The sequence below is a fragment of the Mastigoproctus giganteus genome, chromosome 2, assembly GCF_048544385.1.
Source record: "Mastigoproctus giganteus isolate SK-2022 chromosome 2, ASM4854438v1, whole genome shotgun sequence".
NCBI lineage: Eukaryota > Metazoa > Arthropoda > Arachnida > Uropygi > Thelyphonidae > Mastigoproctus > Mastigoproctus giganteus.
In genome coordinates, this window is record NC_143576.1 from 195,669,228 (window position 1) to 195,681,960 (window position 12,733).

The window sequence follows — 12,733 nt, forward strand, 5'->3', positions numbered from 1 at the left end:
AACTAGATCAACACTTGATCTTATGGTCAAAGCTGAAGGAAACATCCGAAATGCATTTCTCAGAAACGAACACCTAGTGATGATATGTCTTGACATCGAAAAAGCTTTTGATACAACCTGGCGGTATGGAATTCTTCACGATCTCTATGAATCCGGTATTCGTGGTCATCTTCCAAAATTTATTCAGAACTTTTTGAGCAATAGGACCTTTCAGGTACGTTTTCACTCTGCCCTCTCACAAACATTTGTGCAAGAAGAGGGGGTCCCTCAAGGTTCTGTGCTTAGTGCCACGCTCTTTTCTCTCAGGATTAATTCCATTACCAAATGTATTCCCGACACAGTTGAAACTTATCTGTATGCCGACGATCTGGCAATCTCAAGCCAGTCACAAAACATGCGTTTCATTGAAAGGCAGCTTCAAGGTACAATTAACAAGCTTGTTCAGTGGGCCAAAAACAATGGATACAGACTTTCAAAACAAAAAACAACAGCAATTCATTTTTGCCGTAAACGGAATTTACATCCAGATCCCGATTTACATCTTGATTTTCATCCAATTTCTTTTCAACAGAGTATTAGCTTTCTTGGACTAATTCTGGATAGAAAACTTAGTTTCTTAGAGCATATTAAACACATTCGTACAACCTGTCTAAAGAAGCTGAATCTCCTCAGAGCAATTTCCGCTATGTCATGGGGTGCAGATCGGTACATGCTGTTGCACTTATACCGGTCGCTCATAAGATCCAAACTAGACTACGGGTCACCTGCATATGCCTCAGCTAGAGAAAGTGTATTAAAATGGCTCGACCCAGTACATCACAATGCCCTCCGAATTGCACTGGGAGCTTTTCGTACATCGCCAGTTCAGAGTCTCTATACGGAAGCACATGAACCACCCCTATTTCTTCGTCGGCAAGCTCTGTTACTAAGTTATGCAGCAAAAATCAAAAGTTTCTCACATCATCCAATAAAGCAGTATTTATTCACTCCAAAATGGCATAATTTGTACCAAAATAAACCTTTGCAGAATAAACCATGTGGCATTAGATTAGAAAGCATAACTACGTGCTGGGAACTAAATATGAATGACATAACTCCAGATATTAGCACGGCTATGCCACCATGGCAAATACCCTTGGCCAATGTTGACCAACACTTCCAACAATGGGGAAAGAATGCACTTCCAAATTTCAGTTTTCAGCAGATCCATGCAACTCACTCTTTTCAGTTCTCTAGTTTCACCCAAATTTACACTGATGGTTCCAAGACAGATAGTAAAGTTGGAGCAGCTGCAGTTCTACCAACCATTACAATATCCCAGCAGCTTCCTTTGGAGTACAGTGTTTATACCGCAGAACTGTATGCTATCTTGATGGCTCTAGACAATGTAAAACAGTCATTATATCCTCAAACTATTATCTACACCGATTCCTTAAGTGCTGTATCTGCCCTTCAGTGTAAATTTCCATCCAGTCATCCGTTTCTACAACAAATTCAAACCAAGTTAATGCAGCTTCTTGCAAACAGGCAAAAATTAATTTTCTGTTGGATACCTGGGCACTCTGGAATCAGAGGAAATGAACAAGCGGATCTTGCAGCCAAGAACGCCAGTCACATAAAATCAGACATGCAGATACCTTACACAGATTTAAAATGCATCATACATACCAATGTTAAAAAAAAATGGCTATCCATTTGGCAGGGAGAAAAAAACAATAAGCTTTTTCAGATCAAAAAGGATCACAAGAAGTGGCTATCAAGCCTAAGAGGCAATAGAAAGGAAGAAGTAGTACTTGCTAGAATTCGAATAGGACATACTCACCTAACTCATAGTTATTTACTCACTCAGGATGACCCTCCACTATGCAGCAACTGTCAAACTCAACTCACAGTAAACCACTTGCTCATTGAATGCCCATTATATCTGAGAGAACGAAAAACAGCCTTCTCTTCGCATCTATCTTCTTCTAATAAACTTACCTTACAACAGATTCTCGGAGACCGACAAGATATTAATGATGTTTTTACCTTCCTCAAATTGATAAACAAATATCACCTGATCTGAATCCCTTTATTTAATATAACAATCATGTACCAAATAAGACTGAAATAGGTGCATTATGGCCTTAGTAGCCCTTGCACCAATAAATCCAACAAACAACAAACAACAACAGCCCTGGATTAAACATGACTGAGGTCCTAATGCTATCTTAAATAGGAGCTCCCTCCCCCATAACTGCAATCATTCTCCTTTAAAAATTACAAAAAAAATGAAAAGCAGTATATTGCTTTGTCAGGATGCTAAGTAAAACATATCTAAGCCTCTCCTAAGTCCAACACCAAAATGCATTGCCTTTCAAAAAGTATCTGAATACTTCCTATTTCCATTGCCCATTGGACCTACCTGGATGAACACGTGACTCAGATCAGTATATAAGGAAAGCATATGAGCCACACAAATTAACTGTTCTGTTTGTAGCACATAGGGTCAAGCTGATCAATTTCAAAAGGTTTGGTATCTTCAGATGTCACATTCCTGGCTTGCTGATTCATGCCATTGCTGACAGACTATGCCATCCAGAGATAACCATCGCTGATGTTATCATGAAATGGGATCATCTCTAACTACTTCCACAGCAACCAACACTTATAGTCTCAACTATATTGATAGATGTAATAGTGCTTAAGTAGTCCTTGTACCAGAAACTCCCATAACACCACCAACAGTAATGGTACTGTCATTATTGGTGGAAGATCCCAGTACTTAGAAGAGTAGTACAATATCCCTGCACCATCATGTCTGTACAGACACACTATATACACAGCTCCACACTCATTGGTCTCACCGATATATGGTGCACTAAACACTATACTTTATCCGTAGAGCAATGGGAATCAATTCTATGGAGTAACAAATCTTGCTATGTCCTATTCTGATGAGATGGGTGGGTATTGAATATACCTGTAGAATGTCTTCCTCTGGAATGCATTGTGCAGGGATGAAGTGTGAAGGAAGTAGGGGTATTTTCCATAAAGTGGAAGCTGTTTCTCATGATATAACCTAGGACCTTTGGTGGTTGTGCAGGAACGATGAATGTGAACATCCACCTTTTTCATCATTGTGTTCCCTGTGATGTGAGACACTTCTTTGGTACAGACCCATGTTATTTCAGCAGGTTATTGCCCCACACTGCACTGGTACTATTCAAGAATGGTTCATAGATGTCAATGTACAAATTGTAATGGGCCATGCAGAGTTCAATTTTAACCCTATGGAACACCTGTTTAATATAAACTAGAATGTTGGATGCAGCCCAGACCAGCATGTCCAATATTGGTAGGTACCTCAACTAGGTTACTGCTCATTTATTAGTGGAAAACCTTCCCAGGAAGGTGGATTGCATCGGTGACCAAAGCCATTTACCACTCATTGTCATCCCTTCAAACCTCTCTACCTACCTACTTATTTAGAGGAATGTTTCCAGCAAACACATTGTCAATAGTGGACTTAAGTATTCTCACTTTCTGAATAAAGTGAGAATGCCTCAGAATATATATCAGTTTAGCAAAGTTTGAAATGATGTATGTATTGCATTATATGGGTTGTCTATTGATATAATTTGTGTATTGCACATTGATCCCACTTGTATATATTATATATACATTTGTTATATATTTGTATGTATAATATACTACCCTGCTAGCTACTGCCATTCGGAGGCAAGTAGTACCAGCTATTAAAAGAATAAATACATAACTTTTTTTTTTTTTTTTTTATTCTTGATGTATATTTAAGTTCAATGTGTCCTCCATTTGAGATCAAAGAGGAAATACTTGAAAAAAGTTTTTTTTTCCCCGTTCTGTGAAAGCCATTTGCAGCTTTGTTGAGATCATCACTTGAAAATCAATGTCCATGCACATGTTTCCTCAGATTTCTGAAGAGGATATAAGCAGAGGGCTAGGTCTTGATCTGTATGGCAGGTTTGTTTAACTCTTGGAATCCACAGTCTCTCAGAGCAATAATTGCTTTGTGAGATTTGTGTACAGGAGCATTGTCGTGAAGAAACAAGATACAGTCAGTCCTCGTATAGCATGATAGTTGTGTTCCTAGAAACCCTCGTGCAATATAAACAACAGGCCCTATGAGAAAAATAGGGTTAGATGTCGACCACCCAAGATTGAACACACATTTGTAATCAAAACATTACCAAACAATAAATAATCATAATAAAATACTTATGTATTTTATTACGACTATCACGTAATAAAATATTGCTAATGCTTTTGCTTCTATCGTAAGCAAGCTTGTTTTTTGTTTGATTTTCTATCCAAACAGATGACAGCCGTTCCAATTCTTTGTGTCTTAATCTAGTGGATTTTAATTACACTTTGTTTGTAGCAGTTGTTCCTGCTATGAAAGTTATTTTTATTTTCTCTGCATTCTTTGTAATTTTCGGCGTTGCCTCATTTAGGTCTGTAGTACGTGCAATATCACATGGTCTTTCATTTCACTCAAAGCATTTCACAATTTCATATTTTTTCTCTATCGATAGAGGCGGACTGGCCATAAGCCTTAACGAGGAAACCCTGGTGGGCCAGAGGCCGGTGTGATTTTGGCCATAACCCATAGTATGAGGCCACTATAAATTTTCCCGGGTAAGGATTTTTGATCCAGTCCGCCTCTGTTTATCGATATTGCTTTTCTTTTTCTCTCTGCAGTGTCTTCACCAGGACGCTTCCTTTTCACACCTTTTATGTATTTTACTCATTTTTAGGGAATAAAGCACAATTATAAAACGAGGAGGCAAGCTTGATACACATAAACAAAGCTGCGCGAGTGTAGCAACTGAATAAACAACACCGCTATGGCAGAGATACACTATTAACACCTCACATTTTACTAAAGCACATTTCTAGGGGGTTACTACCATAAAACAAAAACAATTTCCAGTTGCGTTTCTGCTAGTGGAATCTGTTATAAACTGGTAGTAAACTCGATCTAATTGCATTTGAAATTATACCGATAGCTGAAATTGTTGGTCTTTACGTTATTATGGTGAAATGTGTTTCCTCTTCACTGATATAAAAAGCAAATACGTTTTCAGAATCTTCTCTTCATTCCTATCGTGTTGTGTTCGGTTGGGGTGATTCTGCGTTCGACTGCCATTTCTTGTAAACACAAAGGCGAATCATGCATAAGCGAATTCAGTTCGTGTTATATAAGATATCGTTCCCCTATTTATAAATTGTGTATGATCGAATTCGTGTAGTGTAAACACATGTTATACGAGGACTGACATCATGTATGTGTAAATTTTTCTCACAAATTTGAATCTACACTGTTTCTGAAGAGGTGTGAGCATTATTGGCACCTGGCAAATACTGACCATTGACATAACCAACTGTTCATGGAAGATGGTCAATACAATCCCTTCAGAAATATTAGCTTCTGTGGCAATCATAGACATTTTAATAATGTGGCCTGCTAACCATATTCAATTTTTAATACTCTGTGAAGTGTTACTTCATTGGTCAGTCCAGGTTAGAGATCATCTGTGGATTCTTGACCCCATTTAAACTGCTTAAACTAAAATTTTTGTCTGACATTTGGAATAGCTCCTTGCCCAATTTCATGATATCCATTTTTAACTTTAAAACATTGACTACTTTAAAGCTCTTTTGTTCTTCCGTACTTCACTTTATTAAGTTGGACCTGTCCAAATAGGATACAGACATTTGTGAGAGCATAATAAAACTACAGTTTTTTATATATCAATCATAATTGAAGTAAAGGTTATTAATTAAAGTCAAGATCAAATTATGATTATAAAGGAAATCAGTAAAAAAACAATTCTGATATGATGAAAAAATGGGACAACATCCACTTTTGAAAGTTTTGTTATAACATACCATTTTCCTTCATGCTGACTTATTCCGTCAACAGTATAGAGCATCGGTCAAATAAATTCATGGCAGAGATAGTTCTCAAATTAATTCATTGTCGGTTATGCCTATTTGATTCCCTGTAATCATAACTGAGCACACCTGGATACCCAACTTCAAAAAGGGAAAATCCCATAGCTTCCCTAATCAGCTGGACCCAGCTCAATGGCTGGATCATATCACTAGATTCACTATGCCTGCAGGAAAACCATACCCTCTTCTATGTCCCAACCATGAATTACAACAAGACATCCTACATTCCATCTCCACACTCCAGCTGATAGCAGCAATAAATTCACTTCCAGCAACTGCAACCACTGGTGCTGAAAAAGTGCCACAATTCATAATAAAAATGTCTCAGTCCATTCATCCTCCAACTGTTCAGGTCCATTTTCAGTGGAATTCTGACCACGAGAATCTTTCCTAAAGCCTGGAACAGCTACCTTGTCAGACCACATCCAAAAGTTTAAAACAAGCACTTTCAGCCAATATCTAGCCCCTCAACACTCCTAAAAATCCTGGAAAAAATTATGCTGCTCATCTTATTCTATCCAAAACCAGTCCACAGTGATGAACCTCCTTGCAACTACATGTACTATATTGTCTGCTTTTTTAACAGCACGAAGAACTCATAATCACGTATCTAGATATTGAAGCTGCCTTTGACACCATCAACATGCCGGCACTCCTTTGTCTAACAGCACGAAGTCCACTATCTAATCTGAGGGAATATCCTCTGGTTCATAGCATCACTCCTCCATGACAGGGTCTTATAGATTGATAACACACAAGAAGGTGATATCTGCTGATGTTTCACAAGGAGGAGTCCTATCTGACTTGTTATTTACAGCCATCTTCGCACTTCATATCAGAGGCGCCTTCATAGCCAGGTGGGCAGGAGCAGCAGTGCGTAGCACACGCTTCTTGATTAAACCAAGGTTCGAGCCCATGACCACCAAATACGGAGGATGAGGAAAGGTCAGGGAATGACCACCGCATATCCCCGGAGCAATATGGCCTTGGTTGCTAATGCTCCTAAAAAACCAAATAACAACAACTTCATATCTGTAACAATGAGAAAATCATTACGTATGCAGACGACATAAAAATTCTAATACCTGTTGCCTCCAATCTTGTGATCACAGCATGTATTAATAATAGTTTTGTCAACATTTCCTCTTACCTCAAACAGTATAAACTCTCAATCAATCCACAAAAAAACAAAACTAATGGTGTTCTTCCCTCAAATCAACCCCTACAGTGATAGCCCCAACATTCGACGGAATTGTAATATCTGCCACTCCTAGCGATGCAGATTTGGGAATTGTATTTGACCCAAAACTTCACTTTTATGCTCATGTAGACAAGCTCACATCCAGAGCAGCTTCGCTTCGATTTGCAACTAAACAGTGATTAATCTATGTCAAGGATCTTCAAATAATTAGGAAATTGATTAGAACTGTATTTTATTCTCCACTCCTGTATGCTGCTGAAGCATGGGCATCAGCAGCTACTACAACAAAGAAGCCAATCCTCATTGCAGAATTCTGACTCCTTAAATGGCCTAACTGGAAAGCATGCCTCCCACCAGAAGACAACTAGCCTTAGTTACTTCACTGTGGATGCAGCAGCTACCTGATATCATTGAAATACAATGACTGTAGCCACAGTTAAAATGATCATGGGCCAAATCTCAACACCATGCATTTGGGATTCACATTACTGCCAAATACCAGTAACATGAATCTTCCCAAATCAAATGATTCCCTGTGATCATAACTGAGCACACCTGGACACCCAACTTCAAAAAAGGAAAATTCCATAGCTTCCCTAATCGGCTGGACGCAGCTCAGTGGCTAGATCATATCACAGAAATACAGCACCTCAATGCCAACTTGAATAATTTTTGTACCATTAAAACCTATAGGAAAGAGGTTTTATCAGTTTGCTCAAATCTAAGAAGCCAGTAAGAACAAGCTCATGCTCCTTCCCACACCATCTGCCAAGCTCTCCTGTGCTACAATAAAATATTGCTATGTCTGAAGACTGAGTACACATACCCATGCTTCTGTAAACAAGAGCTCATTGATGCATATGCACAGAGAAAGTATGAATGACATTTATATATATTGTAAATTGAATATGATACGTTTGCACTAACTTGTACGATATATATTGTAAATATAACCTTGCGTGATGTAACATTGTGAATACAGTTAATACTTGCATCACGTGAGGAATCATGATAGCATGTTACCTTTAAATTATTGCATACATAATCAAATTATTTAATTCTAATGTGAACCTCTGGCCTTTGGCTGTAATGGGACAGTTGCAACTTTAATTACATTTATCTACGTTTTATTCATCTAGTCACGATAAAAAATTTCTTCCCCCCCCCCCTCTCTCTCTCAATAACACTACCTGCCAATTAGAAGTCATCATCTCTATAGTTCAAAAAATAGATCCTGTTTTGAGACTTTGATTCTGATATCATACATTGGGTGCAGTGTGATTCTGAGATTTTCTCCTTTGGTACTTCAGTCATTGTTCTTTTATTACTGTAATTATCTTTATAGATTTTTGTATTGAATGTGAGGAGTGATAATCACTTTTCTCTGATGTGAACTATAGTATTCATCTATAAAGTAAGTCTCTATGCTGCTAGTATATTCGTAGTTGACTATTAACATCACTATAAATGTCATTTGCATTTCTTCTTAAAAGCACTTTAAGTTGAAATACCATTCTGTATGCAAATTTTTTGTTAATTCTTACATCAAATCATACAGACATTCCTCCCTATGATGAAATCTGTTTTTTCTTTCTTTCTTTTTTTTTTTCTTTATCTATTTTAAGTTTGTAACATATTTTAGTATTGCCTGACCAAAGTTACAACAGCCCATATGATAGGGAAATTTTTGAAATAAATATCAAGTTGTATCACATACTTCCTTGCTAAGGTAATGGTAAGGAAGCATAGATGGCAAACTTTGACAATTAGTGTCACCTATGAGTAAGACTAAGACAGATCACAAATGCACACAATTCCCTTGTTAGCATGCACACTTCTCACCCCATTATTATTTGAAGTGTCATGCTATAATAATGAGGTCAGACAACTTAACAGCTTGGCGTGATCACTTTCGAGTGTACCCGAGCAATGCAGTTGTGTGACATCATTGTTTGTGCATATAGGATTCTTTCTGTACTATGATCATTGTTTTAACATTTTATATTAGCTTCACCTTACCATTATTAGTGTTTAAGTAGAAAAATTTGAGAACAAGTAGGCAGAAGTAAAACTTTTAGTGCAGATAACATTTTGTTGTCTTAATGGTTTCACCTGATGTTTTTACAAACTATGTTAGGCATTATTATTTGAAAGATTTAGATATTGCATTTAAAACTGAAATTGAATAAAATGTATTTTGATAAACAGTACTTTTTAATAAAATTCAAACATCAGAATACAAAATAGTTGAACATATTTCAAATTTGCTCTTTTTAGTTGGCTTATTTATAACTATATGATAAACCTTAACAACTATATCCTTTTATACAGGAGACATCACAAGTCAAGAGGAAAATCAGCAAAAAATCAATAATAAAACCATACTGATTTCACATGCATCATAATTTATTCTAGCAAAAATAAGAAATAAGCTGTAAGGTTCTTGCAGTGTTTTTGCTAAGACCAGTTCTGTGCAGATTCATTCATGGATTTTTAAAAATAATGTAATTTTACAATGTAAATATGAAATTTCTTACTGATGTGAAAAATTTTATCATTCGCTTTGAAGATAGAGGGATAACAAGAATGCTTACAAATGTTTGATTTGGGCACTCTAATTAAAGATGCAAATCCCTAATTCTGATAGATCTTACATATTATCTGTAAATAAATCATAAAAGCTATGCTGTTTTAAACATTGCATACTAAACTGTAAAGTGATAGAATATATACATATATAAATATATATATACTGCTTCTAAGCAGTATAATTGTAATGGCATGTACTTTTGTTTTCTTTGTGTGCACATATCAAACCTTCATTAGAGGAAAGCATTATTTTTTTTGCAAAAATAAAATTAGAATTGAAAATTCTAATACCTATGTGTTGTTTTATTTTCTGATATACTTATTTTAAACACCAGAAGAATTTTAAAATTATAATTATGTTATAATTGTGCTAATGGTTTTAAAAAATGTCTTCAGGAATCATTTTTTAATAAAGAGTCTTTGGATTCATTCTTATGTCTTTTTAATAAAATAAAAATTAACTGCTGCTTAATTATAGTGGTTCAACTATTGTAGAATAAAGACATTGTAGTTACCATGCATTAAATCTTTACAGATTTAAAGATCATCATTAACTTTATTTTACACACAGTATATATTTTGTAAATATTCAGCGTTTTTCATAGTTTTTAAGCACATGTAAAACATTAATTTAAAAATGTACAAATATGAAAATAAAATTTGTAATAATTTAGACGATTGTAGTTTAGAAAGTTTAGCGTTCACCTGTGCAAGAAAATATTTTTCTTAAAATGTATAGAGAGGATAAATGGTAATTTTAATGTAATAAATAATTATTTTTTTTATTGCATTATGTGCATTTATCACTTAAAGCTGCTTTTCTTTCCTCAGCAGTTAATATTTTTAGAAATCGTTATGTTTACTTCATTCCCTACATGATATTTCTCTATAAACATAACTGTAACTGCAATTGAAAGGATCCTAACTAATTCAAAGAAAAAACTTTTTAAAAATTCCATTGTTAATATTTGAGGATTATATCTGTGCATTGTGTTAATAATTATAAAGCCAAATTTGTATTTCTTTGTCTGATCACTCCAATATGCTCTTCATATCACATGAGAAAAAAAAACAGAAAACCTAATAAAATTAATTGACTGCATTTGAATAATGCCGGTATAGTCATACATGGACATATTTTCTGTGAATAAATTCATTTTGAAAATTAATCTAAATAATATTAATGTCTTAATATATGTAGTCCATTCTTTGGTGATATTTTCATTTACTTGGACATATTTCCTTAAGGATATATCCATATAAATTTGCCATAGGATTGTGAGCTCTATATCTGCATATTCCATATTCATTAGATACTGTAAATAAATATAGGATTTATAATATAATATAATATTATATATATATATATATCACATTGTATAATTTTTAATAAATGATTCATAATCAGAACTCTTATTTGTATGCAATTTATGAAAATCCAGAACATTTATTGAAGAAGTCAGTTTTCAGTTAATTTTTCATACAGAAGAAACTAATTTTTCCTTTAAGTGGGAGAAGCAGCTAATAGTATTTAAATTATTTTTGCTGCACATTTAAGTTGATATTTCTGTTATCACTTTTATATCTAAATATCAAATCAGTATTATGTGAAACAGCATAATTGTGTAAGATCTCTAAAAAATTTTTTTATTATTAATATAAAGTTATAGAATTTTGCGTATTGATTTTTGATATATTTCATTTCAATGAACCAGCCTAGAGAAAAGTTGTTCAACTGTAGCTTGGTTCCTTTTGTGATTATTTTTCTTAATTTTATTGTTGGATGCCATGTAAATTACTCTGTTATATTTTTATGCAATCATTTTAGGATTTGTGTCAGAGAATTAACTTTCCAAAGATTTATGAGTCACTTAACAAGAAATATGTAAATCTCTATTGTAGGTTAATGATTCTTTCAGTATTATTAAGTAGAACTGTCAATCATTGAGTCAGATATTAAAGAGCACTTAATCTTCCTGTGTATATTTCTGTTCTTGCTTACATTTGAGTATGACATGCTTCCAGTCAAGTAATGAAATGCAGACATTGAAATTATTTAAAAGTTATACACTTGCACAATTTATTTACTTTTCTGAATCAAACTTCAATAATTTAGCACTCTGCCACTGATAAATTCAATTAATCATTGTTCAGTACCACAAATAAGAAAAAATTATTTTTACACATATACACTGGTGTGCAAAACTTAAGGACCAACACTATTTCTAAAGGTTACAACCACAAAATCTTTACTTATGGTACTCTTTACTGATGAGAGTAGATTCAGTTTCAGCAGCAATTCTGGAAGTCAGCTAATCTGGAGAGAAGTTGGCACACGGTATCACCCCCGCAAACATCACTGAAAGGGATCTGTGTGGCGGTCACGGTGTCCTTGGATGGATGTACACAACTCCAGATACTGGAAGGCATTACTGTAACCGATGCACGCTACTGCCCTGAGGTAATCCTTCCCCATGTGCATCTGTTCTGAGGTGCCATTGACTCAGAGTTTGTGTTTATGGATGCCACACTCTATCGCACTGCAGCTGTTGATATGCTTTTGGAAAGTGAGGACATGGTTTGTATGGATTGGCCTGCCCATTCCCATCGAACACATATGGGACTCTGGGGAGATACCTAGTGGCATGTCCACACCCACCAAAAAATGTTCACCAGCTGAAGATGGCACTGACAGGAATAGATGATGTCACCGCAAGAACTTATCAACAGCATCGTTTTAAGTATGGACAGGTGGTGCAAAGCCTGCATCGACATTATGGGTGGCCATATCTCCTACTGCGGACCACCTCGGTAGGAGATATGGCCACCCCTAATGTCAAAGGTGGAAATTTGGATCGAATTGAAATTCTCAAAGATACTCAGCATGGTTTTGTAAAGGGAAAATCATGTTTAACAAATCTGGTTTGTTATTTTGAAACGGTCACTCACAAGCTGGATTTAGGGAAT

At 35.4% G+C, this 12,733-nt stretch overlaps 1 protein-coding gene across 3 annotated transcripts in view; it reads left to right on the forward strand.

Moving 5' to 3' along the window:
- The window catches only part of LOC150089885 (WD repeat-containing protein 89), a 150,237-nt gene extending 140,490 nt beyond the window's left edge, over positions 1-9,747 (forward strand). For all 3 annotated transcript variants that reach the window (XM_090368884.1, XM_090368885.1, XM_090368886.1), the window contains exon 14: positions 9,509-9,747. In XM_090368884.1, the coding sequence (XP_090225010.1) occupies positions 9,509-9,565 (57 nt within the window). In that variant the 3' untranslated portion in view covers positions 9,566-9,747. The remainder of the gene's footprint in view (positions 1-9,508) is intronic.
- The last annotated feature ends 2,986 nt before the right edge of the window (positions 9,748-12,733 follow it).